The sequence below is a fragment of the Gambusia affinis genome, linkage group LG07 (assembly GCF_019740435.1).
Source record: "Gambusia affinis linkage group LG07, SWU_Gaff_1.0, whole genome shotgun sequence".
Lineage (NCBI taxonomy): Eukaryota > Metazoa > Chordata > Actinopteri > Cyprinodontiformes > Poeciliidae > Gambusia > Gambusia affinis.
The window spans coordinates 19,650,096-19,677,330 of record NC_057874.1 but is presented as its reverse complement, the minus strand read 5'-3'; the positions used below and the strand labels follow the sequence as shown (position 1 = coordinate 19,677,330).

At 37.8% G+C, this 27,235-nt stretch overlaps 1 protein-coding gene and 1 long non-coding RNA gene across 4 annotated transcripts in view; one reads left to right on the top strand and one right to left on the bottom strand.

Moving 5' to 3' along the window:
• The window catches only part of pax7a (paired box 7a), a 58,058-nt gene extending 44,147 nt beyond the window's left edge, over positions 1–13,911 (bottom strand). Inside the window, exons 1-4 of one of the 3 annotated variants that reach the window (XM_044122055.1) lie at positions 13,347–13,911; positions 12,021–12,256; positions 10,781–10,925; positions 10,266–10,394 (exon numbers count right to left, since the gene is read on the bottom strand). In XM_044122055.1, coding sequence (XP_043977990.1) covers positions 10,266–10,394; positions 10,781–10,925; positions 12,021–12,256; positions 13,347–13,431 — 595 coding nt within the window. In that variant the 5' untranslated portion in view covers positions 13,432–13,911. The remainder of the gene's footprint in view (positions 1–10,265; positions 10,395–10,780; positions 10,926–12,020; positions 12,257–13,346) is intronic. The other 2 variants (XM_044122056.1, XM_044122057.1) reach the window with 2 other exon arrangements.
• Positions 4,113–10,770, top strand: LOC122834011. Its single transcript, XR_006371106.1, has 3 exons — positions 4,113–4,383; positions 10,337–10,411; positions 10,513–10,770. It is a non-coding gene; the product is annotated as an uncharacterized LOC122834011 (long non-coding RNA).
• Positions 13,912–27,235: the final 13,324 nt, after the last annotated feature.

The window sequence follows — 27,235 nt, the reverse complement described above, 5'->3', positions numbered from 1 at the left end:
AGAAGAAATGGGCCTCCGCTGGACCCCCTGAAATTTAATTGGATTGCCAATACGGCCCACAGACGTCTGAGGAGCTGAGACAAACAATGGAGCAGAAAATAAATACTCCAAAGGCTCAATGATGAGTCCACTTGGTGAACTAAAACAATATTGATCTTCTTCTTCTCTTTTTGTTTGTTTAGAAAAGCCTCATCCAGGCTAATAGCTGTCTGAGAATGTAATCTCTCCCTTGTCCACTCCTCCTCCTCCCCCCTTCCATATTATCTATTATGTGGCTCCTTTTAGCGAGTCTCAAATAGTTTAGGTTCAGTGTCGCACCAGGGTACGAGGCATGGGCCTGGGGACCAATTGTTTGCTAATGTTGACACCTGCCAGAGCAGGCTTGGCCCTATTTGGGGCCCACTAAAGCTGTAAACTGGATGCTCCCCTCCTCCTCCACTCTTTAGCGAGATTAAGTGTGGGTTTCTGGGGGTCACAAATCACTGGACTCCCTCTGATGTTGTGAGGCACAGAGCCAGAGACTAAGAGGCCTAAGAAAAAAAAAAAGAGGAAAGCTGGAGAGGGAGGTCAGCGGAGGGAAGAGGGATAAAGAGTGACAGTCTATTGTTTCCTGAAAAGGAGAAGAATAATGTATCTTCTTGAGTGCACATAGCCAGAGTGTCCCATTCAGAAAAAAGAAAATAAAAGAATGAAAAACATCAACGGTGGGTGTGTTTCACAGACTTTTGGGCCTCAAAAAATGATCAGATATTTGTTTTTAAAACTTAACACTGACAATATATTCTTGCTTGATAACATAAAAATTAATACTAAAAAAAAAAAAAAACAGATAAAAAAACATTAGCTTTTTTTTATATCGTCTCTCGAAAAATATTTGTTTTTTGATATGATTATGTTCTTGATTGGCACATATTTGCATTTTTTGTAAACACATGTTCATAAAAACACAGAAACCCAAGTGTCCATAGCAAACAATGCCCAGCTCCTCCTCGGCTTTTCTTTCTGCAGATGTACATTAATGCGAAAAAAAGGAGAGGCAGAGATCTGAGTAGCAGCAGCAGAAGAAGAGCCCTGTCTCCCCTCTTTAAAACTGCTGCTGTCCAGCCTGATCGTGTCAGTTTGAAGGCCCCTATTCAGGAGTATTCAAGCATCTGCCTTTGAGGCACAATAGCAGCTAGTTTATAAACTGTCTGCCCAGGCACCCATGGGCTTTAGTTCTTATTGTTTTCTCCCCCCTTAATAAACTTTTTGGAGGAGTTCATCAACTTGCCTGAATAGCCGATGAAGCAAGTCTCTAGACAGAAAATAACAGAGGGGTCCTTTCTCCTCCCCTCTTCTTTTTCTCTTCCTTTTCTAGTGGCTGTTTGTCTAACAATAGTGAGAGCAGGCTGTCAGACATCACAGGGCCTTTTTGTAGCAACACAAAAAAGCTTTCGAAAAAGGAAAGAAAACCTCTCAAAACGCTGCTGTACTTGCAGATTTTCTCAGATCTAAAAGGCGTTCAAGCTGTAAAATATGTTTGGAAAATTGCTAAATAAAAATGAGTAAAAACTCAACTTAGTTATTAGGAATTTTGACTTAAAAGTTTGAATTAAAGATATGTATTTTTGTTTTATTTGGTATCTAGTTATTTACTGACTCCTGCTGAGACAGGCGGCACTGAAATGATGGGATGCAATAAAATGTAATTTTGGATGTAAGCCATTAATCCACTGTTATACCTTTAAACTCTGTCAAGAAAAAAAAATTAGCCAAACTTAAAAGTCTCTAATAGATGTCTAGTGTAATTAATTTCATACCTAATTAAAACAAGGCCACAGTCCGTGCATGCTCGCTTGTTTAGCCCGCTGGATGGTCATAATTGAAGTAATAGCGGAAAAAAAGGAGGGCTGCTTAGAAATAAAAGCCCACAGCAGTCCAATTCAACAACAACGCCACCCAACCACGCTGATCCCCCCAAACCTGCTCCCTCCTCCACCATCTGACCCAAAAAAAGGGCGTTATTGGCTGCCCCGGACTAACCACCTACTGTTTCCCACAGATGCACTGGGTGCGTTTTAACACCCTAATTAGATGTGACAAGTTCAACGAGCCGGTTTCAGAGGAGGAAAAGCTGGTCAGGTTATGATTTCCGAGTCAGACTCACAGGGGGAATCTCTGGACAGCTGATTCCTGTCAGCCTCATTCATCTTCTTCCAGCCAATTAAACATTAATGCTAACAAAGCGATGGCAGTTTGGGGAGGGGGGGACATGAAAGGACCCAAGTGGAAATGTAAATGACTGGTAGGAAAAATACCAACAACAACAGCGGCAAAAATAATAATCAAACTACAATACTAGGAATTTGTTACATTTGATAAAATAAAATGAGATATAAAAAACGTAATCTACATTTCCATTAATGAAATCTCTATGCTCCCCATAAATGCAAATTGTTTTAGTACTTTAAAAAAAATATTATTTATTTATTTTTTTATAATAAAGTAATAAAAATATAAAATCTATCAATTCAACTACAGCAGGCTGCCTTTAATTTAAACCTGTTTACTCAAATTTGAAATGAACAGCATCTGACTAAAGGAAGTCTGAGCAAAGCGAGAGAGAAATCAAACTCCAGCATGAATATGGAAACAGATTAAAAAAAAATTTTAAAAAATTGAGATTTTTCCTCTATTACTTTCGGTCCTGCAGCCCCGCGGCCTCAGCGCAGCCCCATAGTGAAAATTGGCGGAATAAAACACAGACAGAAATGAGAGCCGCATTGAAGCACCCTACTGTTGTGACAGGATACCTGGAGGGCAGCGCTTCCTCTTTAATTTGTCTCGTATGGTTTGAGACCCCCAACCAGTCATTCAATCCTCAGAGCCTCCGTAAGCCTACCGAATTTAATTCTCGATGGTGAAATTATATGCTATAATTAAATATCACATCATTTGAAATAAGATGGGGAAAAATGTTCAGTGCATGGAGGCATCTTATCGACTTCCTCATTGTTATCACATTAAAAGTAACAACATCTAAAAATGGGTCTATCTGCATTTGTGTGTGGGAGAAATTGCGGGCTAAACAAAGGAGGCACCTATGGGCTTACAGCTTATATTCTGATATTTTTGAGCAAGAAACATTAACCTTGAAATGGTGCTATCTGTGCCTAACAATGTGCGATCATAACCCCATAAATGAGGGGAGAAATTGAATCCTTTTAAGTTATTAAGCAGGAAAGGATTATAAACTCGTCTTTATAAATGAGCTAGAAATCCCCATGTCTTTCTCTGTACACTTTTAAATTTCCCACAAGAAGCAGGAGAGGAGAGATTGCCCCTTTTCAAGAGCCCCCCACAAGAGATGGAAAAACCATTTTTGTGCCCAGATAGGAAGTCGTCCCACATGGTAAGCGCAACTTTAATTAATAGACAGCCTTGAGAGGTATCACTGTCAGCCTGGATAATGGTGACAGAGCTAGTGTTTGTGCTTCCATGAATATTTCTCATGTGATCAAAGTCAAATGCCAGCACAGAGTGAATTTAAGCCTACTTCATTTTTTTTTTTCTTCGTGCTGTTGACACTTAAAGCTCCTGACACTGAAATGTCTCGCCGGGTTGGTAGGTCTACAAGCTTAAACTGTGCTCTTTTAAAAAATGTATGCTCATTACTAATAAGCAGGAGATGTCGCGTTATTGTGTAGGATGATTTGTTCGCCTTACCTTGCTGGAACCGGAAAGCAATTACTTGTATTTGATTCTGTCATCAGGTCTCACGATATGTTCAATTACAATCAATGAGAACCTATGCTAACCCATTATACACTGCATTTTCTGTTTTAAATCTTCTCTTCACTAGCAGTACAAGCAAAATTAGTCAGTGTTTTATTAATCCCCTAAAGAACATCAAAATGCCAATGGGGTTGCTAGGTAACATCTTTCCTAGCAACCAAAGAACTAAGCTAAGCTAATAGGAATGAAATCCATTTGACGTGTCCCTGATTATTTTTTTATATAAAATTTAGCGGCTGTTGAGGTTAAATGCTAATCAGTCATCCCTTTTCTAAATCTTCTTTTAAGCATGAAAGGACATGCAAAAATAGTCAGTATTTTCAGAAGGAAAAGGAAATTCAAAATGCTATCCTGGTTGCTAGGGTTGATCTTACCTTACCATTTCAAGATCAAGGCTAAGATAATGGGACTGCAACAAGCAAGCAACAATGGATAAATATGTTTCTGATGAATCCATTTGACATATCACTGATTATTTGCTGTGTATATTTTTAGGTTGAACTATAATGAGTCGTCATATTCTAACCAGAGGGCTGTTGAGGTTGGGAAGCAGCATTTCACCAGTAACTATAAGGCTAGGCAGCAATGTTATCCAGCTACATGCATGTGGTAAATATGTTTAATATATCAATAATTATTATTTTTATTATTTAGTAGTTCTTGAGGTCAATTTATAAGTGATATAGCTAAATCTACTCTTTGGCAAATTACTAAAAATAGATAAGAAATCAGTTTGTGCTTTTATCAGTCCTGCTTTCTGGACATCTCACCTATAAACCAAAGAAACAAGCTAAGTTAAAAGAAATATTACCTTGCTGAAAAGTAAAATGTTCATTTGAAATCCATATAATTTGCTAATGATGATGTTTTAATATTATTTAGAAATTAAATGCTAATCAGTTGTATTATTCATCTGCATATTGTTAGAAATGTGGGCAAAAGTGATCCATTTTCCTATTAGTTTTAAGAATATTAAAATGCTATCAATGTTTCTGGGCAACATCTTAGCAGCAGCTAAAGAATATTAGCAAGCTACAAGGGATAAATATTTTTTTTTAAATACCCCTTTGATATGTCTTTCATTTCTGTATTTTGCATAGTGGTTGGTGAAATAAAATTCTACTTCTACTCTTTGACATACTACCAAGTAGTCAGTAATATTTTAATCGATCCCACCTGGTTATAAAGAGGGTCAGAAATCTGTCCAGGTTGCTAGGCAACATTTGACCAAGCATCTGTCGAACTACGCTAAGCTAACAGCAATATTATCCAACTAGAGTGGATAAATACATTAATGGTGAATCCATTTGATGCGCCCCGGATTTATTTTTCATATTTTATCTAGCAGTTGTTGAGGTTAAGTGGGTATCTGTCTCACCTGCTACTGTTTGCCTGCCACTGCTGGTTTATCATGGGAAAAAAGGAAAAAAATACAGGCAGCTTGCCGTCTGCTAGCTTATACGCATACTAGCCAAATTGTAGCTTTAGCTATTTAAAGAAATTAAAAAGAAAAATCTTAAGCCTATTTTTGTTTTCTTGCAAGATAAATATAGAAAAAAAAAAAAACACAATCTGCTTTTTATCAATTTAGACACCATAAATAAATTGGGTTATAAATATATTATAATAGTTTTCTTCATAATAATAATAATAATAATAATAATAATAATAATAATAATAATAATAATAATAATAATAATAATAATAATAATAATTTAGGGCTACATTTTGGTTTTTCAATATAACACAGGACATAATAATAATAATAATAATAATAATAATAATAATAATAATAATAATAATAATAATAATAATAATAATAATAATAATAATAATAATAATAATAATATCTATCGTGTCGTGTCTTTTTAGCTCCATGCCCCCTCTATAGGAAATGCAGGCCTTCCGATGTAAATTCCAGTGAAATGTGGCTTGAGTGGCTGCGGGGACAGGGGAGGTTAATCCGAGTTTAATGCAGTGAAGCACAGCGCAGGGTCTAGGCTATGATGGGTATGTTATCTCTGCCCAACATTTGGGTCTCCCTCAATTTCCACCCAGCCAAATAGCTGCGAGAAAGTGCAGATGGAGTCACTCTGAATGCCTGAGGAAAAAACGTTATTAATAGCTAAATAACTTCCCCATACTTTCACTGAATCTCTCTCACACACTGTTCCAGATGGATTTGTTTGAAGTGGTCTCTCGCTTCATTCCCCCTGTCCTTCTCATTCAGCGCGGCTTTAGACCCGAAATATGGCTACATTATATTACCATACACTTAGAGAGACTGGGGCTGTGCGTGGCACTGGAGCGCGCGTCCGAGCAAACACGAATATGTGCGTGGAAGTGGGGGTGCGGGGGCATTTATTTCAGTTTTATCCCATTTAAACTAAATTCTGTCCATTGTGTTACTTGGTTTAGCAGGTGGAATATTTGAGTTTGAGATTTTGCATTTCAAGGTAAAATAAGTGCAAAATATAAAGAAATATTTTTGTTCTATTTCTGAAACAAAATAAAGTTGGAAAATAATGCGTCTTTTCTGCAATAAAATAGACATTTCACCGATTTACTCCATTTTGCAAATCTAAACAAACAAGGCCTATCTCCCTTTCTCACGCCTTTGCGCAGCTCTGTCAGTTTTCCTCAGTTTTCCTTTCCTCAGAAATAATCCCACCTGGCATCTGTTTAATTAGACCGACCTGCAGGTAATCCTGCGATTTGTTGAAGTGTCCATCGCCTGTCTCCACCTCATCTGACGGTCGGACAGGATGTGTGGCAAATCGACGCCTGACATCTGATACATGTCCCCGTGACGCAAAACAAAACCATGCAAGCGTGTGCGCTTGGTGTAGAGCAGCATTTGCGTAATTTTTCGTTAATAGTACAGGCACCAGAATATTCCCACCCGGGTTCCCATATACATGATCTCAGCATGGCTTGTTTTGCAAGAAGCCCTGTTTGCAGGAAAATCAAACGTGCATTAATTTGTTTAGGATTTTAAATATACTTTTTATTACAGCTAGATTAGTACCAAGATAAATCCGCGATGTAACGTCTAAAAAAAAAACCCTAATACGAATACCTAATAAACAAACTGATAGATAAATAAATAAAGTCTTAAAATCTGGATAAGTAAGCCAGAAAAAAAATCTATGAATTTTGTGCCCAGGGCGAGCCACAGTGAGCTTCGCTCTGAGATGAAAGTGAAAAGAAATAAAAGGCTCTATTTAATCTGCTTTAAAAACCCCTCTCCACATAAGGGTTGTGCTTCAAATTCGCAGAGTGAGGGGCTGATTGGGGATAAATACATTTCTTACCATGCCTTCGAGCTATTACACCCGGCACGAACACAGCCACCTATTCAAGAGAGCATCGTTTCCAGCGCTTTTACTCTAATAAGTATTAACATTATTAAACACCATCCGGATGCAGCTTGTCTAAACTGTTTTACGCACTGGGTGAGAGTCTCTTTTTATAGCAGCGTAATTCGATCCCAATTTGAAACAACAAGCAGTGTTTAAAAGAACGAAAGTGACATCATGTGGAAATTCTGCTACAAAAACACGAAAGTCAACAGCAAAGCTCCGAAGATGCAGTTGAAGCGCAAACTATCAATCAGGCGCATTGTGCGTAAATGACCAGACTCCAGCTCTGCACGCCGGTCATTTGCAGCCAGCAGGGTTTACAAGACACCGGAGATATTTGCAAGAAAATAGTGACATTTTTCTCCTAACATTAATCTGCGCTGTGACCGAAAAAAGAGACCGTTTTCACGCCACATACCGATTCTTCTCCAACGGGGCCATTATATACTAAATTACAAAACTATCTAGCAGCGGGGCGTACTGAATAATTCATCTCCTTTTATGCCGCTCCTTGCCCTTTGTCCAAACTTTTCTCTCTCTTTTAGCAGCTCTTTGAATGTGAATGGGCGCAGGCCCATACACTCCGCTTTACGCCGCCGTGCTTTCCAGGATTTGCTTTTGTGCCGCGACTCCTCGCTTTAGAAAAGCTTCAATAGAGGGGAGGTTTTGCTCATGAAGTTCATCTTCAAGTTTGAAAAAAAAAAAAAAACTGTTTGGCAGTCTTCCTTTTTAATAATAAAAATAGCTATTGTGAATAAAAAAAAACTATCTCTATTTTCTCGTTTTATCATAGGAAGCGGGACTTGCACTGATAAAAATAACTGTTAGAGTAAAAGCAATAAAACTGCTGGAATCACATCCATAATTTTATTTATTTCATAATTCTACTAATTAAAGTGTACTTAGTCAATTAAAAATATTTACATTACTAAACTCGTTTATCTTGTAATTAAGATTAAATATGTTGCTGAAATAGTAGGCTAGAGTGGGTCATATTTCAGGAAGTAATTGAAAAAAACTATAGACTACAATTTTCTAAAACATTTTTTTTTTTTTACGTTTGCTACAAAGACACAACAATCTTATGGAAAGTGGCAACATTTGACTGTTATAACTTTTCCCAAAGATTAGATACATTTTAACATGTTAAAATTCAAGTTGTAAAACGTACTAAAAGATTGAATCTGAATCTATTCAACACAAATCCAACATTATAAATACTATTGTAGTCTGGTTTTTTTGTGTTTTTTTTTGGCTATATATCATGTATGTGCAATACACAGATGGGTATTAGCTATAGGCATCCATTGATGGTAACAAGTCGTGATCACATTTTTATAGTTTAAATTTTAAATCAAAACTCTTGAATCTATAATTCATTTTGAAAAATTTTTTAAAAATTGTCTTTTCTATTTACTTTTTATAATTTATTTTTGTTCATATTGGTTATTTCTTTATTTGCTCTTTCACATACTCACTCTACTGAATGCTTTTTGCATTTGCCATTGAAAAAAAAAAAACAAAAAAAAACTTAACAACGAATAGTTTATTCTGCTGCAAAGAGTGTTAGCAAAATTACTTTTTTAATGCTGAGCTATGTTTGAACCAATGAGACTTGACTTATGTTGGCTGCATGGATAACTCTCCTACAACCAAAGCAATTGGCACAGATGTAAAACATTTTGCTATGTTCAATCAGATGTTAGCTCAATAAAAAGACATCTGCCACACAGGGGTAAGTTTGAAAATATAATGTTGTAGCACATCAATAACTGAATCTCTTAGATGTTAAACAGTGTAATTCAAATGGGGATGGTTTGGAAATTTATAGGAGGTTCTCTTTAGGCAATGTTTACAAGTGATTAGTGTACGCACAGCCACACCTGTATAGCCATTTTGTGCAACTTGCCTTGTGCAATCATAATGTTTTTTTGGGGGAAGGGGGTTTACCCACAAAAAAAGTCATTTTTAAGCAACTTATTGTCCTGGGTATCTTGAAAATTGTATTTTTGTTAGCTAAAATGTGAAGTTTAGTACATGTGCAGTTGAGTTCAGCCTCAAGCTTAAGAACCTAAACGTGCTAGCAAGTTCTAGCATTAGCGCTATTGCTAAAGTAGATAAGCATAAATAAACTACATTCTTAAATTCTTGCAACAAGCCTATTGACACTGTTAACTTTTATTGAGTTGACATGTATATTCATAACACAACTTATTTTAAAATATAGACCTATCACGCTCCTCTACATGACATGCACACACCAAATTAGAATAAGTTTTGGCAGAACAAACATCTTTTCTTACATTCCTGTTTAATATAAAGACATTAGAATGCAGGTTTTAGTGAACATTGTCTTTACAAATAATATGCTTAAATAGATTTTTATTTGCTAAAATTTAACTCCCTTTAAAATTCATTTTTGCAGTGTACATTGTTCGCAGCAGGGCGTTTAAAAGCGCTCATTCCGCGCATTTTTGTATTTTAAATTCCAATCTTTTCAGGATAAAACTGAATCCCTCATTAGGCCTCGCTTGATTTTAAGAATTCAAATGCTTTACAAAATGCTTAAAAGACGGGGACCACAGGGGAAATGATCATCTTTCAGGGCTATTCAGGAACAAAATACCTGCACCTCTGTCTCACACATTGCTAACAGCAGAAAACAAAAACATGCGCATCCATTTCCGCTTTAACTGACAGGCGGCGAGACGTCAGGGAGCTTGAAGTGGGTCAACTGTCAGCTGTCGTTTTAGATGTCCCCCTGAATGAGTGAGTGAAATGAGCAAGAATGCGCCACGCAAATTAATTCTCAGCAGCTAAATACCTTCTGCCAAGGCTCTCATAAATAATTGAAGGCAGTGAACAAGTGCTGGCTCGGAGTTTAAAGCGGGAATAAATTGTCTGCGCTTAGAGCCGCAGCTCGGATGTGGGACGATTTCCCCAGAGGACGTTCAAGTAGGAAGTCAATTTAAAAACATTTGCTTCCAGTTTGCAAGGCTGCAAATTTACTCTAATAATAATAATAATAATAATAATAATAATAATAATAATAATAATAATAATAATAATAATAATAATAATAATAATAATAATAATAATACATACACTTTTTGTTTGTTGTTAACTTACATTTATCACCGAGGATGCCATCGATGCTATGCTTTGTTTTCTTTTCTCCATCTTCATCCTTCTTATCACAGTCATCCTCGTCATCTTTTTTGCCAAATCGGGCCCTCAAAACGCGGCTGATGGAACTCACTAATGGCAACAAAAAGGTAAATGGGTGATTAGGCCTAAAAGCCATAACAGAACCATAATAATCCTATCAAACATTTTCTCTCTCTCTCTCTCTCCTTCTGCTCTCTTTTTCTCTCAGAAGGATACAAAAATGGCACAGGAAAAGTTTTCACATGAAGCAGCAGCGTTTGGAGAAAAATATTCATCACAGGGAGCAAATGTTATGAACTGACGGAGCACTGAAGCCACATTTCAACAGGACATGTACATGTAATATAGTTATGTCTCTGTGGGTTTGCTTACAGAGACGCTTTATTATCAGTAACATGTTGAATTCAAAGTGACGTTCATTGAGAGGTGATGCTGCGGTGTTCGCTGGTAGTAAGGGAAAAAAAAGTGCAGCTTACCAGATGAAGCCTCACCTGAAGGAACTGTGCTTCTGTCGCACACGCCGTCCTTCAGCAGCTTATCCCGGATCTCCCAGCTGAACATACCCGGGTTTTCCCTCTTGTACTCTTCGATCCTCTTCTCCACGTCGGGAGTTGCCACCTGCTTTAGGTTTGAAAGGTTGATGGCAAGTGAACAAGCAAAGAGGAGGAATTTTAGTTTAAAGGAAACACTAATCTCAGCCAATAAACACAGAATGTTTAGTTAGGAAAATATAATTTAGAATTAATTTGAATGAATGCAAAAGGAAAACAAACATTTCTATAATCAAACAATTTACCATGTAAAATATTAAAAACATATTTAGGTAAAATGCATCATTAGTGCCATACATTTCGCTACACTGAGCTTAATAGCACAAACAAATATACATTTGAAGTGGTTCTAATTTTAAATGGACAGATTTATTTCTCTTTTATTAATTCATAAAACATGAGATTTGGATCGATTTGGACACAAATCATAAACAAACGGCTTAAAAATGAAACCTAAATTTGAAAACAAATTCACATCTTGCTAGATCAACTATCAAAATATACAATATTAACAAAAATACAGCAATAAAATGTTATCTTTGGATGTCTTTGTAAAAGGAGTTATGTTCACGTTTAAGGTACAGAAATGTGCAGCTCCTTCTGACGTTACACTTAAATCTTAAAAATTGTTTTCCTCCTTGAAGGGTTTATTGAGTATTTAGAAGTGTGAAAATTACATGAATTTGTGATTGTTTTTGTAATTCTTTGTGTGTTGTTTTTTCCATTTGTAATTACTAATTAATATTATTAAGCATGCTGAAATAATAATAATTAAAAAAATCTATATTTAGATTGTTCCGTATATTTTTGAATACTGACCATAAGTCCAGGAAGCTACATATTTTGTTGCACCATTTTTAAACAATTTATTTTTAATATGTTTGTTGGTTTTTCTGTAATGCAAAAAATGATTTAAATCGTGAGAAAAATTTCCACATCACATTTGAGTTTTAATTGGATCACATTTTTAAATAGAATGTTACAAGTGGATTGCAATTCAATTTCAAGAGAAACAGAATTGCATATTATTATTGATATTATTATTATTATTATCATCATCATCATCATCATCATTATTATTATTATATGTTATACACCCATGTGTAAATAGAATCAGGTGTTGCATGCCTATCATCTTCTCCCATGACCACAGACCACCACTCACCCTGGGCTTGCTGCCCCCTATGGCCCCTGGACGGATCGAGCCGGTCTCCTGGTACCGGCACAGGATCTTGGAGACGCAGCCGTGAGAAACTCGCAATTGTCGCGAGATCACGCAGGGCCGGATGCCGTGGTGGGCCATCTCCACTATCTTGTGTCGGATGTGGTTCGGCAGCGGCCTCCCGTTGATGAAGACTCCACCAAGCTGGTTCACTCTGCCCTGGCCCAGAGGGGTGGAAACTGCGCCGCAAAAAGAAAACAAAAACATTCACATTCAACGAGACTTTATTCAATTTAAGGTATCCTGCAATACAGATGAGATTTTAATTTGATTAGATTATGCCACATTTGCTGCTTTTATCTCCATTCGGTCGCAGTTTGCGCACATTATCATATTAACCATTTTCCAGGGGAGATTCGTGCCAAATTCATCCTGACAGGATGCATCGAAGGATCCACTCCGGGATGCAATTTCATATCCGAGAGACACTAGAGAGGATGGCACTCCCCACCTTGATTATTCCTAGTCATGCTGTACAAATATTGATGTGATCCTTTGAGCCAGCTCTTTGCTGTGTGTATTATTGCCATTTCCAGCTGCGGGGCCACTCGAACAAATCCCGCAGCTCGAGTCACTTGCAAGCTACGTGGTTTTTGCACATTTCAGTCCAGGGCACTTGAGCACGAAGCGGGAGTAAAATGGGGAAGAAGCAGTTTCCCGCAAATACATGCAAATACAACGATCTTTTTTTTTGTTTTTTTACCCTCCCTCTCCTTCCCTCCACCACAAATACGGACGATTTCAATGTGTGCGTCTAAGAAAGAACAAAAATATATTAAATTCCAAATTAGACTTTTAGGGCCAAAATAATATACTTGCAGTGATGTAAAGAAAGATTTAAACATATATTTTTAAATAACTTAAAACAAATAGTGCATACAAAATAGAGAATAAATGTTGCATTAAAATAATCCTTCCCTGAAACAACAAAAAAAAAATTGGAGAATATTGTTTTAAATGCTGCCTGAAATGGACATAAAGCAGCCAGAATCCACGTGGATTATACACTTTTGAGATTTTGGAGCATTTTTAAGACATCAGATTGTATTTTCTGCAGCTATAATTCTCCCCTGACCGTGACGTGAGGTTAACTTTAATCAGCCCTGACTGCGGCGCGTTTTGTTCACCCATCTTTTTATTTCCCAGCATGTCGCCGATGACAAACTGTGCCCACCGCCGCGCCGTACACGAGCTCACAGAGCGGACAGTTTTGCTCTTAAACCAGCAGAAGTTCAAGTTTCAGGCACCCATGGCTGTCCTTGTCCTCACCTTCCAGGGGGAAGCCGGTTCGAGGGTAGTTCTGGCCTGGCGCAGGGCGCACCATCCGAGGCACTGTTCCAGGTAAAGTAGCCATCCTGTAGCTACTGAGGCAACAAAATAAATAAATAAATAAATAAAAATAAAATCACTGCGCTAAAGAACGTGTTTCACTCTGAAATTCCAAGTTAAAAAACAAAAAAGAAAAAGAAAAAAAAAAGAAAACGGGATGTGTTTGGAAAGATCAGAGAACAGGCGCTGTCAAATCCCAAATCCCAAACGGAGTAAATCTGGACAGACCCTTCTTCCACCGGGGGAAAATAAAAAAAAAAATAAAAAAATAGAAAAGGGGGGGATGCTCTCCTCTTGCTTGATAAATCGGCCAAAAATGCAACGACAAAACGCTGCAACAGCTGAAACGAAAACCTCCACAGAGGTAAGTTTGCACAGAATAAAAATAAAAAATGGAGGCGCAAGCAGCTAAATGGTGGCGCGTTGTGGGAAACGCGGTGTTATTCTTTTCCCCCTGGTGTAGTTTGGGTTCGGTATAATGTCTGCCGGCTGGCTGGAAGTAGTTTAAGTGGCCAACTTTCGTGCATATCGTAGGAGGAGACAGCGGAGCGCTCCCATAGGCTCGCTGCCCTTTCTTTTATGGATGAAAGGGAGTGGGTTTAGCCAAGAGCCCGGCGACCAATCAGATCGTCACATTTTTACTTTTTTAATTCACCGCTGCCTCTCTTAGAGGACCACATAGAAGATATTCTATAAGAAGAACTGCTGTGGAAAAATTAGCAGAACATTAAACATCTGAAGTTTTTCATATATGTATAGTTTTATACATTTACTCTTATTTTACTCACAATTACTCCCTATCCTAAAAACTACTGAATAAAATATACATTTTAAAAATATTAATTTATTTACTTACTTATTTAACTTTTACAAATATATGCATTACTTTAGAAAACAGTGTAAGTCAGTCCACTAATCAAATCCTGAATTATTCAATAACAGCAACAACAAAAACAAAAACAAAAAAAATTAAATAAAAAAAGGGGGAAAATAATAAAATAAAGTTAGAGCCTTTTATTTATTATTTCTGTTCAAAGTTGCAGTATTTTTTTTTCTTCACTGCAACCAGAAGCCGCCCTGTCAGACCAGACGAGGTTAGAAGAACTGCGGCCCTTCGCTTGTTAACCTTTCAATTAGTCAAACTGCTGCGCTGCCGGAGCAGCCCAGTCCGCTCCTCCTGCTTTTGTTGTAATTGACTACAACATTTGGATCGACCCGATATTGATGACAACAGGTCGGGTACAGAGAGCAACCTTTAATAATAATAATAATAATAATAATAATAATAATAATAATAATAATAATAATAATAATAATAATAATAATAATAATAATGCGTCACAATTAAAGTAAAACCGAACGAGCGCATATGGAGAGAGAGGAGGAGGAGAGGATGTGTGCGTGTGTGCTGGCTCTGTGGGCCCACCGTGCATATAAAATCGTGTGACAATTGCCGTGGAAAACACTCCTGGTGGAAGGCAATTTCACAAATAATTTTAGCAACAATTAGGGAGTGTGGAGGGGTGAAATGGCGATTTCACATGCAGATGCGCCGGTGGGAAGGAGCCACCCCGCCGAACGGATCTCTGACCCTCGCTCTCCCCGCTTTTGGTCTGCTTCGCATGGGACAGAGGGGGCACAAAGAGACCGCCTCAGCCTCCTGGGGAAGGCGCAAAGAGTGCTGGATTAAGTCGAGCATAAATCATCTGGAGACACAAGCTGCATTTCACTTCAAGGAGAAAGTAAAAATAAAATTAAAAAAGTACAAATACCTCTTTGGAGCTACAACAGGTTTGCCTTTGAAATGAGGCTCCGTGTTCCCTGAAAACACCATTGGTTCAGCACCGTAAGGTCTTGCCTCTGTTATCCTAATCATTACAAGCCTGATATTCATTTGCTATGCATCTGTTTATAATTACACCAAAAAGAAAGGCATTAGCAGTGTGCAGAAAATTTTTAGATTGTGGTGAATTTAAGAACCAGGCTGTGGAAGGGCTTTATATATATTTGTATGTATTTGCAAGCATTTGTAGCCTGTTTCTTTTTCCAGTCTCAAGTAAACTAAATGTATAGGTTTGTCAGAGGCTGTTTGAATCATTTAACACAAGCAATGCAATTGCTCAGCACCTCTTTTAAAATGTTTGCACGCTAAAACAAAAGCAATAAATGCTGCTGAGCTTAAAATGCAGAACATGCAGGATATATAACATTTCACTTGATAGTGTGACATGTTAAAACAAACTCTTTCACTGGTAGCACTGGGATCGCTGCAAAGTCTTTTACCATCTTAAATTATGAACTGGATTTTTACTTTATAATAATTAGGGTTAAACTGGTCTGTATGTAACTGCATTTTATTTTGTCTTTATAATTGTGTTGTCTTTAGTTGATTCTATTATATGTTCCTAAATAATCTGATAAGTTTGCCTTGTAAAGTGATTTGAGAATACATGTGCTGTGAACTGGTGCTATGGAAGAAAAGTTGAATTAATTTTACATTAAAGAGTTGCTTTCTGAACATTTCAGATTGCAAAACTCAGAGTCATGTGATAAAACTGTTAAGGGAATTTTTGGATATTTGGAAACAAAATAGCCCGCAGAAACTAATGTGCATTTTTTTTCCAAATCTGCTCTTATTAAAGAACATTCTTATTTGCTACTGAGGGAGCTGTTTTTAGATCCAAAAAGAGTGTGTGTTCACCAGTGGGCGAGTGATGTCCATAAACGACATTTAAAAAATGATTAAAAGTCACTTTTTTTTGCTTCTACTGGTATTTCTGCTCCCAAAGATTCATCCTTGTTGCAGTGCTTTTTTTTTTAAAGCATTTTTTCTGCGTGGTTCACCTCGACGTCTGGCTCACATGAGCAACTCCGTCACTAAAGTTTCCTCTCAGCTACAGCAGACAGAAAAAAAATAAAACAAAAGCTTCCTCTCCAACATGATAATGTCTCCAATCTTATCTCGATCAGGACCGCTCTTCAAACACTTCCCTGCTTTAGCCTCTCATTATTTGTGTTATGGCAATTACCCAAAGTTTCTTTCTTGCTTGTAGGTGAACACCCCTCCTCCTCCACTCATTCTTATTTCACTATGGATTTTTCTTAATGTGTAGTTTTAGTTGTTCAGAAGAGAGAAAGCACCTTTGATGAGAGGCATAGCCAATTTGAGCTTTTATCTTTTTCTGAGAAGAACCACAGCAAGTTAAATGTATAAAAGTTTATGTGTTCAAAAGTTTTTAGTTTGTTTTTGCACAGAATAAAACACTTCCTGATAGATAATCCTTTAGCAGTTTAAAGTTACTTTTCAAAGAAGAGAATTGAGGATAAATTGTCTTACATTCTAAAGAGCAATTGGACATTTAAGCTTGTTACATGTATTGTTCTGATCTTTATCAAGGCAAAAAATAATTCTACATCTACGCCACGTTGTTGGGTAAGGAGAGAGAAACTTATTAATCTGAAGATTTCTTTTCCATATTATGTTCATTTTTTCCTTTGTTGAAAACAACAAATACTTCCAAAAACAAACCATTACTCTGCAAAAGTAGTTGGTGCATCAGTCAGCTGCCTTCCTCACCAGCGTTGGTTGTTCTCAGAAACTCATTTAAAACAGATGCAACCATGATAAATTGCTCCCCAACATTTTCGAGACCCTGAACACCAAAAACAGCGGCCATATTTTTACCGTCATCCTGCATCTATTCAAAGCAAAGATCGCAACTTTGAAGGATCCTTCAAGCTGTTTCAGTGGTGACAAAGTCTGCACTTCTGCCAAAGACTTGTTAACTTGTTGAGACATTTTCACATCTGCTCAGAATTATCCGAATGTGTAATCACCTCCTTAAAGGGAATTATTTTTCTTTTATCATGGCGCACAGCAAGCGTATAAAATGGCCTCTTAGGAGGAGACTAGTGTAAAGCCCTACTATGTGTTGTAAGTGTAATTAAAGAAAGCTGATTTGAGATATTCATCACATTATGTGTGGCACAGGGAGGAGCTCTGATTACACATGCAGGGTCTAACAAGGTGATGTTTGGTTAATAAGGAGAGCAGAGATTCAGGAATTCCTCAAAAACTCATTTGGAACAAATTAGCTGACACGTAAAACTTGACTAACATTTCACTGCTTTTCCTCCATCTCATTTCACCCCGTGCATTTTAAGGAAACATGACCTCAAAGTGAAGAAAAAGGTAATTGTTATTGGTTTGGAAAATCTAAAATGTATCACTAGGTCTACAACCAGAAATACTGAAAGTTATAAGGTAAGTCTTGAGAGACAAGAAGAAGAAACTCTCACTGAGATTTCTGAGACTTAAGCGAAAAAAAAACAACAACTGGAAAAATGCATATTTTTCTGAAAGAAAAAAACCCTTTCACCTCTTCAGGCCTGCAGAAAGGTCCTGAAGTACAGACAAAGGAAAACAAGTCAGCTACAAGAGAACAACACAGCTTTTTTTCATCAAGAAACCACAACTGACTGGACTATAATCCAGTTTACATGGTCCCAAGGTAAATCGTGAAACAAGCATGAAAAAGAATTGGTGTATTTGTGCAGATGGAAACAAAATGCGCATATATTTTATGACCTTCAGGTACTGAGCGGGGTTTCTTCGGGGCCTGCACCATATTTGTATTGAGAACAGATTGATGTGGACCCAACACTAAGAAAAACAGACAAATGGGATTTCTGAGATGTGGTGAAATGGTCAGTTTTAAGAATTTCCAAGAGCATTTCTTGGTCTGCTCTTTCCAGAGGGATTGTGAAAATGAGAGGAAATTAAGATGAATTTGAGTTTGACTTTTGAAATACTTACAAAATGTTTTGTGTTGCAGAAAACTAACTAAGGTCTAAGGAAACTCAGCAGATTGCATGGAGTCACTGACTTGCTGCATTCACTCCTCCTGGACAAGTACTGTAGACAATTGCTTGTATTGTGTTGTTGACTTTCCAGCAATCCCTCATACAGAGCATGCACGTAGCGACAGTGGAGAGGAAAAACTCCCTTGTAACAGGAAGAAATTGCTAGCAGGACCTGGTTCAGTGCAAGGAAGCAACCGTCTGCCATGAGGTGACAGAGCAGATACACAAAAAGAAACAGTAGAACTGACCCAGGAGTGCTTTGTATGTTAATGATAAGTGCAAAGTTCATGTCAGGAGAGGGAGAACGTTTAAATTTGGCACCATTATCTCAGCCGATGTCCTCGTCCAGGAAGGCAACGCAGGCAAACAGAATGCAAGCAAACTACAAGAAAACAAACTTAACAGTTGAAATGAAGGTCAAGTGGACAGCAGTAGAAGAGAAAAGTAAGGAGAAGTGGTCAGTTTATTCTCAAGCAGCATAGCTGCAAAGATAGTTCAGGATAAGGTAGCCCCTTAGAATGAGGCATTAGAGAGGCAGGACCAGGGAGAACCGGTTTTCTGGACCGGGCCGGACACTCGACTCGCCCCGAGAATTCAATCTATAACCCTTTAGTGCCTCACAAAGTCCTGAACGTTTTCATATATTGTCACATTACAACTACAAACTTCATGTTGCTGTCTTTCATTTTTCTTACATGGTGGAACAGTATAAAGTATTGTGTGTGCCTGTGAGGTGGAAAGACGATGACACAATGTGATGTAAAAACTCTACATTCACATTCAGCCCTCCAACCTCTGAGTTCAGAATCAGACAGCTGCAACTTTTCTGAATTTCCTTCCTGTGAAACTTCCACCCAAAGCTCAGTCAAATTGGATGCAAGGTAATTTGTAAGTCTCATTACTGATTATGAAGTGGAATCCAGACTGGGTTTTGACTGGACCATTCTAGTTTAAGGAGATCCTTTCATCTGAACCCCTCCATCAGAGCTCTGGGTGAGCGTTCCGTAACGTTTCCCTGCTGGATGGTGAATCTCAGAGTTTGTTGCAGCCTCTAACATATTCCCTTCCAGGATTGCTCTGTGCTCAGCTCCTCAACCTTTCAATCAGCTGTGGCCAGCTTCCCCATGGATGCTGAATAAAAGCATCGTCTGACCAGAAAACGGTCAAACCTCTGAGGCCTTCACCAAACTGCTGGATTAAGACAGAAATTAAATTCGGACTTTATTTATGAAACGGTGTCATGTGACAATATGAGTCAGGAGGGTACAAGTAGTTTTGAAAGGCAATGTAAGCCAAAATATATGTACAACACCGGTACACAATGTATTGGAAAAATATTAATTTGGCACGTAAATATAAACTCAAAAAGCGATCAGACTTAGCCAAGGTAAGCTCTCGGCCCGTAAGGATGGACACAAATGTGTGAGACACAACAGGTAGCAAAACTTTGGTGAGAACCAAACCAAAAAGCATTATATTTGGCCAAGCTTTGAAGATGTGATTGTAAATATTGCTCCTTTGTTGCAACAGCATCTGCCACAATAAGTTTTGCGGATGGCATCACAAAACCAGAGGAGGGTGGGAGCGGGGGACGTCTCAGCTGGATGGGTGCAGGTGGGTACAGAGGTGGAAGCACGGTGGCTGGAGTTTGATTTGTGTCAGACGGGGTGACATCCTGTCGTCGCTCATTATAGTGTGAATTCTGTTTATCCTGAGTAACACCTTCTCCAGGCAGCCGACAGCACAAACTTGTGACTTGACGCTGCAGATTGAGGCCTGAGAGAAGAAGATAGAAAAGTCAAACCTAGTCTGACGACGAACCAATGGGGAGGAGACAGCGGACCGTCCACTGAGCGGAGACAAACCATCTTAAGTCTCCAAACGAGGGCAGTCCCACACTTTGAAGTGGCAGAGATTAAATGAGCGAAAAACACAAAGCACATGATGGTGAGTGTTTCAGGAAGTGCAACAGTCTCTTCTTTATTTCACTGAAGCAAAACGGAGGGACTATGTGTTGTCTGAATGTTCCCAGAGGCTCTTATCGCCCCGCAGCAGGGCTCACCTGCCCTCTTCCGTTTAACGCCGAAAGAGCTCTCCTTTCTGCTCCTCTGTCATGTGAAATCACACTTACACTCCAAAAACACCACTTTATTTCTCACTTGTTTATATGGGGATGATGTTAGAGTTTTAATGCGAAGCCTGCTCATCTGTGTTGCACGTAAACAAGGTACCATATCATAGCCAACTGCTGATTTTATGTCTTTGATGATTTGCTTCAGAGCAGCTCAAACACGTTGAGATAATGCAACATCTTAAATGGGGCATAACTTGTCATGGCCGCCTACAATGTCCCTAAGATATGGCTGTTCTGGGTTTAGTGTCAGTATCCTCAGAGACGGGCATTTTTTACAGTTACACACTTAAAAAAAAAACAATCTGCATGTTGCTACTGGGTGTTGAACAAACAGGTTGCACGAACACCTTAAGATCACAGATGAGCAGATTTCCCTGAAGCATCTGTGAGACTAAATCAGTCAACTAGCATTTTGGAAAAATGTATCCTCGATGATATCCTTCACTAGCCTCAAAATCCCTTCAAAGGTTTGACTAGAACACAACCAGAAGGGTTTTTCTAGTGATTACAATGTTTGCTGATCTAATTAAACTAAAAGTATCTGTCAAATTGAAGCTTCCAGATGAAACCAGATATTTACTGAAATTGTAAAAAATAGACATTAAATCAAAATAAACTTTTCCTCTTTTAGGTCAGTCTGGATTAGCTAAATTATTTCTGTTGGCTAAACGCCTAAAGGATGACTGAAATAAATTTTTTTGTGAAAGGTTTTTATAAGGTTTCTTCAAGCTCTGTAGTTAACATAAATTTTCCCAGTTTTTGCCGTCTAAATTGTTTTCCTTACTGGAGCTCCTGACAATAGTTTGCTGGGATGGAATTGGTGCAAAATCCGGTTTGTCGGCCGTCTGGCTTGCAAAAATCATTACAGCTCCACTTTCTAAATAATTTAGTACTGTGCTTTAAGTAAATGTTCATTTAGAAGACTCTTCTGTCCAAGCTTTGATGTAAAAACTGTGTATGCAGCTATTGTATTTTGGCTGGATTTGACCAAAAGTGACCGTTTAACGTCTTAAGCAAGCGGAAGCTTTAAACTGTAAAGATAACTGCACCTGTCAAACCACTTCTTTCAACAACATGTTAACATGTTGCTACAATATTTCCACAAAATGTCTATTCCTGTGATTTTATCTCATTTTATCTTCCTGGAGCACAATAGTCACACGGCATGATGCTGCCGCTTTCCTACTTCACATTTACAATGGTCTGCAACCGACCTCCTTTTCCTCCAAATGTGTGAATGGTCATTATAGTCAGAAAATGTTATTTTTGCTTTTTCAGAACACAGAATAACTCAAAAAATGAAGGTCTTTGTGATAGTGTGCATTGCCACGCTGTGTTCTGCATTTCTTTTTTGTCGATTTTGGGATGATAACGTCGTCCTTTCAGAGAGGCCTTTTCGTCCACAAGTTTACAGGATTCATTACCAGCTTCATGCTGCATCTTTGCAAAGTGCTTTGCTGTTTCTTCTGGGATTGATGCAAACATTTTGCACCAAAACATGTTGAAATCTGACAGGCAGAATCCTGTTGCCTACCTGAACTGCATGTTGACTTGTCATTTATATGATGTTTATACATCAAAATAATTGTTTAAAAATATGTATTTTTGTGTGTGTGGTTTGGGCATTTGAGGGTTTGAAGGAACAACACTCCCACTTGCCCCACTGTCCGACGTTGACATTTACTGTGCTCCTCCTGAGCGTCATGCTTAGACTACAGGATAGTTAATTTTTCTATGTCATCACAAAGAAGTCATGTGTTTGAGGTGTGCCTCCAATCAACTTGAACGTTGTAAAAATAATCTTGTTTATTGAAACGTTGACCTTAAATTTAAAAAAATAAAAAATAAAAAGATCTAAAAAGCTCTCTATATTGTTATCCTTCCACAGTGTATGCAACTATTGTATTTCAGCCGGATTTGACCAAAAGTGACTGTGTAACGTCTCAAGCAAGCGGAAGCTTTGAACTGTAAAGATAACTGCACCTGTAAAACCACTTCTTTCAGCAACAACATGGCACAAATACACTCAGACCTTTGGTTGACTTGGCTGTAAAGGGTTACTATGAGTTGCTGGCATCATTTCATAACAGTGGCCAGTGTTACAATCCATTTTACGCGACCAGAAATGCTCTCTTAGTGTGTGTGAGAGTCGGTGTGTGTGGCATGTGATAGGACCAAAATGCTTGGGTATCACGCTCTGATGTGCATGCCAAATCCGCTTGTCCTCTCACACAACCTACCAGTGTGGCTCCGCCGCTTCAGCTCTGCCAGTGGAGGTCTGGGGAGAGCGGCGGCGTAGGAGGCAGGTCACAACCTCTCATAGCAGAAATCACACAGCAGTGTGCTGCTCCAATATCACCAAACGTGACCTACGACTGGCTGAGGTACCAGCACATTTTTGCTTGCTGATAATTGGTTTATAATCTCTGCTGAACAGTGAATGTCAGCAGAGCTGTCGTTTTGACACAGTTTTTGTTTTTCTGAAGGATAATTTAGAAAGTGTAAGTATGATGTGTAACTAGCAAATTAATTCCTTCTGTTGGAAGGAAGTAGAATAAAAGTTCTCTTTCAATAAAGTTTGATTTGATTTATGTAGCTATGTATTTTGTTTATTTTAATTAACATGTCTTGCCTTGAAAATCTAATCAAACCCCTTGAACTGCTCTACAGTTGCAAACTCAAGTGTATGTTTTAGGCTCTTTCTGTTGTAGACAAACACAAAGAAGGACATAATTTCAAAAACAAAATATTAAATTAAATGCTGCAGCTTCTGGCTGGACAACCCTGAAAATTCAGAAAGCCAAAGTCATAAAGTCAGATTGCATCTGGTAACACTTCAAAATCAATGTCTGGAAAGCTTTTAGAGAAGTATCCCAGAAAACCTGCAGCTGTAACAAACAATAAAAGCTGGTTTTATGAAGCATTGAACTTAATTAGTTGTACTTTTCAGAATTTTACTGGTGAAAATATTTGAAGACTATAAATCCTTTTCTGTCCTCTTCAAATTAATATTAACTTATGTTGCTCTGTCATTTGTAATAAAAAGCAACCATCAGGGTTTGTGGTTGTTATATGGTGCAAAATGTTAATGGGTTGTGAATACTTTTACATGAAACGCCATGAAAAATAAGCAGCAGATTTCAGTGAAGATTTTGAATCACCTTCTCTCAAAACTGCAGCTGTGGTTGGGCTGGAGGAGGCAGCCCCATTAAAATCTCATTTAAATGCTAGGGGATCGTAATTGAGCAGTTTCACAATTTCAAAACAAAATGATTACTCGCAGATTTAACTCAACATTTGAAACAAATGTAAAGTATGCATTAGTAAATGTTCTTTAGAGAAATAACATATTTGATTAAACATCAGAGGAATCCTAACATTTCATTCTAGGATTTCTGCAATTTGGTTTCAAGTAATTACCAGAGAAGATTTCCTTTTTGCGGATTTGTCCATGCTTTTTCTATCAACTTAGTAAAATAGCTTTATTTTTTATTTTTTTGTTTTGGTGAAAAAGTACTAGTGACATTGATTAAGCAACTGATGGAAATAAAAATGAAACATAAGTATCTAGGAAGGTTTCATGTTAACGACATATCTTTTATCAAGATATAAGTAAAACTTTAAAAGGCAAAAACATTTGCTGCTAAACTTATAGTTTCTGATTTAATTATTAGTGGAAATATGCACGTTCAAAAAATCTAGTTAAGGAAAAATATAGCAGATGAGTGTGCAAATTTTTTATTACACTTTATATCATTTCACAATTATAAGAGACAAGATACCGTGTTCATTTTTAAAATTATCCAAACGACTTCTTATTTACTCAAAAATAGCAATTATCTTTTTTTTGTAGTTTTCAAGCTCTTTTTTTATTTTTATTTTTTACAAAATCATGAGACAGTTTATTGGTCTTTTTGCGTAGGTTCCTATTTTCAGAGTCGCTGGAGATCAAGATGTCCATAGAAAGTGAATGGAAAGCTTAGTTTACAACCTTGTTATGGCAATTTGTCCATGAAGACATATGCAACCTCCCAACAGACGTTGCTTTATGAAGTCTAATTTTGGGTTTTTGTGCCTTTAAGTCCAACTTGAAGTATTTAATCATAGTTAATGCAGTCAGTGTGACAGTCTTGTTTGGTTTAGAAATGATGGAAGACATTTATATCCTACAATTTTGCTAAGTTCATTATAAACAGAAATAAATTCAAAAAGCAAATTATTTTTCACATCATTCAGTATTTTTACATATTTTTGGCTTTGGCAATTAAACACATGCCTCCCATTGACAGAGAACACAGAGCATCATTGGCTCAATCAGTGGCTGCAAGAGTTGACAAATCTCAGAAAAGAAATAGAAGAAAAACAGAAAAAGAAAAAGACTCTTTGTTAATGAAGATAAAAGTAATGGCTCCATTTTGCATGCTATCACAATTAGTCTCACCACAACCATCTGAAAGATCCTTCCAGAAAAGGCAGATCACTTGACCCCCCATCTGTGACTGAATCCCATCGCCCCATTAGGTGCTCTCTGCAACCATAACATCTATCTCTCCTCATGCTGGACACAGATGCTTAAAAAAGAAGAGGGCATCACAAAGAGCTGACAGTGTCGAAGTCACACGGCGCCTGTGATTGAAAAGGTCCATTATTCAGACTAACCAAGCCCAAGAATCTTATGAATTTCTTGGTGCTTTCAAAAACAAACTTAAAACAACATAAAACTGCTATATGGTTGGGATATTCTCGAGTTTAAAATGCCATCCTTGATGTGAAGTTAAAGGCATCCTCTCTTAGTGTATATCATGAGATCTAAAGCTTCCGGCAAGAAAGTAATCATAATTTTCTTTGTTCTAATAAAATGCATTTATTTTATAGAGAAAGCAAAAACATGGAGGTGAGGTGTTTGTTTGATTCTGTAGAAAGCTTGACAATTGGAAGGTGCATTTACCAATCAGTCCAACATCCTTTGGGATTTTCTGAAATAATTATCTGATCGTATTGGAAATGAGTAATAATCATTTTCTTTTGCGTGCATAAACATTGTCTTGCGGCGTCTGTTGCCAGCTCATCACAGGGTCCACATATTTCCAAGAATTATTTCCAGGATTGCATGTCAGGATTTGAATCCTCTCCCAGTAAGCATGTGGGTTTCTTAAGAATACTCATATGACTGCACTCCGCACTTTAAAGAAATAAAACCGAATTGAAAAGACAACACTGGTTCAACTGTAGAAAGGCATAAAGATGGACAGCATCTTCTCTCTGGTAGACTCTCCTCCAGGTGGAAATTTACCTTCCTCCTCTTGATGAATCTTCCTTCATCGTTCTCACAAAGTAGAAAATTAAAAACAACATAATTAGGATGTGCACGACTTTATTTTGCTTCTGCACCATAGGTTTAAAATGAACAGTAGGTCAATCATGTAACAACAGAGTCTTACAAGGTTTTCCAGAACAGTGCAAAATTTCAAATACTCAAAGTGGCTCAATAGTTATGGTCAGGTTATCAAAAGCTACTAAAACAAGAACATTTCTAAAGTAGCTCAACCCGAAGCATGAATCCATTTTGAATTTGCACACTGTAGAGGACAGTGAGGGGTGATGAGAAGCTCATGGGTTTATTCTTACACTTCTGTCCAGAATTTCCATGTTGTCAAAGTCTCCTCACCTCATCTTAATGAACAATTTGTGTTCATCTCTCCCAGTTCCTCCGTGTTCATCCACTCTGGGATTGTGGAGCTTCCCAGTCTGCAGCTCCACACCTGAGTCTGATCATCTCATCAGGCTGGCTCATTAGGAGAAGCTGCTCAGCTGATTTTCTTTGCCTTTTGTTGAGGTAAATGTGCTGAAGTTCCACACAAGACCTTAATCTCCAACTGTTTGCCTTCCCCATCAGAAAAAATGTCTCCACATCTGTCCTTCCCACATACTTTGTCAAGTCACTCACTGTCACTTTTACTTCTTTGTCTGCCTTTTGGTTCATCACAAACAACAACCAGACCCCCAGAGATGCTTCTACAACACAATCTGCTGCAGCCACATTCAGAGTCTTCTCAACTAGTCCAAGATGTCCAGCTGAGTAAGATCTAATCCAGGGGTGTCAAACTCCAGTCCTCAAGGGCCGCTGTCCTGCAACTTTTAGATGTGCCTCTGCTGCATCACACCTGAATAAAATAATAAGGTCATTAGCAAGGCTCTGGAGAACTGATCTACAGAAGGAGGAGGCAATTAAGCCATTTCATTCCAGTGTTTTGTACTTGTGGCACATCTAAAAACTGCAGCGGCCCTTGAGGACTGGAGTTTGACACCTGTGATCTAATCCGATTATTAATATTCTCACCAAATACTCTATCCATGTACAGAGAGAAACTATGAATGGAATCATTTTCCTTTGTGAATAAATCACCATGAATCATCACATTAGGGTAAAAATCAACTGGCTTAAAACATAACACAAAAGCACAGACAACTTTGAAATGATTAACAAGAAGATTTATGATTTTTGCCTCATTTAAAATGACAAAAAAAGCCCATCCAACAACATTATAAACAGGTGAACTAGTCTGAAACTACCTATAGTGCATTTGGATGGTTAAACGGGGCCTTTTGGTGGCACAGTTATCACTGCTGTCACATAACAAAAAGTCTTTGATTTGAATCCAGATTGTGTGCAGAGTTTGAATGTTGACAGTTCAAAAACATGTATTAAGAACCAATAAAAATGAATCTGAATGATTTCTACTGATGAATTAAAAGAACCATAAAACATTTTCCTTTATCTGCCAAGGGTTGCACGGTGGAGCAGTTCTTAACGCTGCTGCCTCACCTCAAA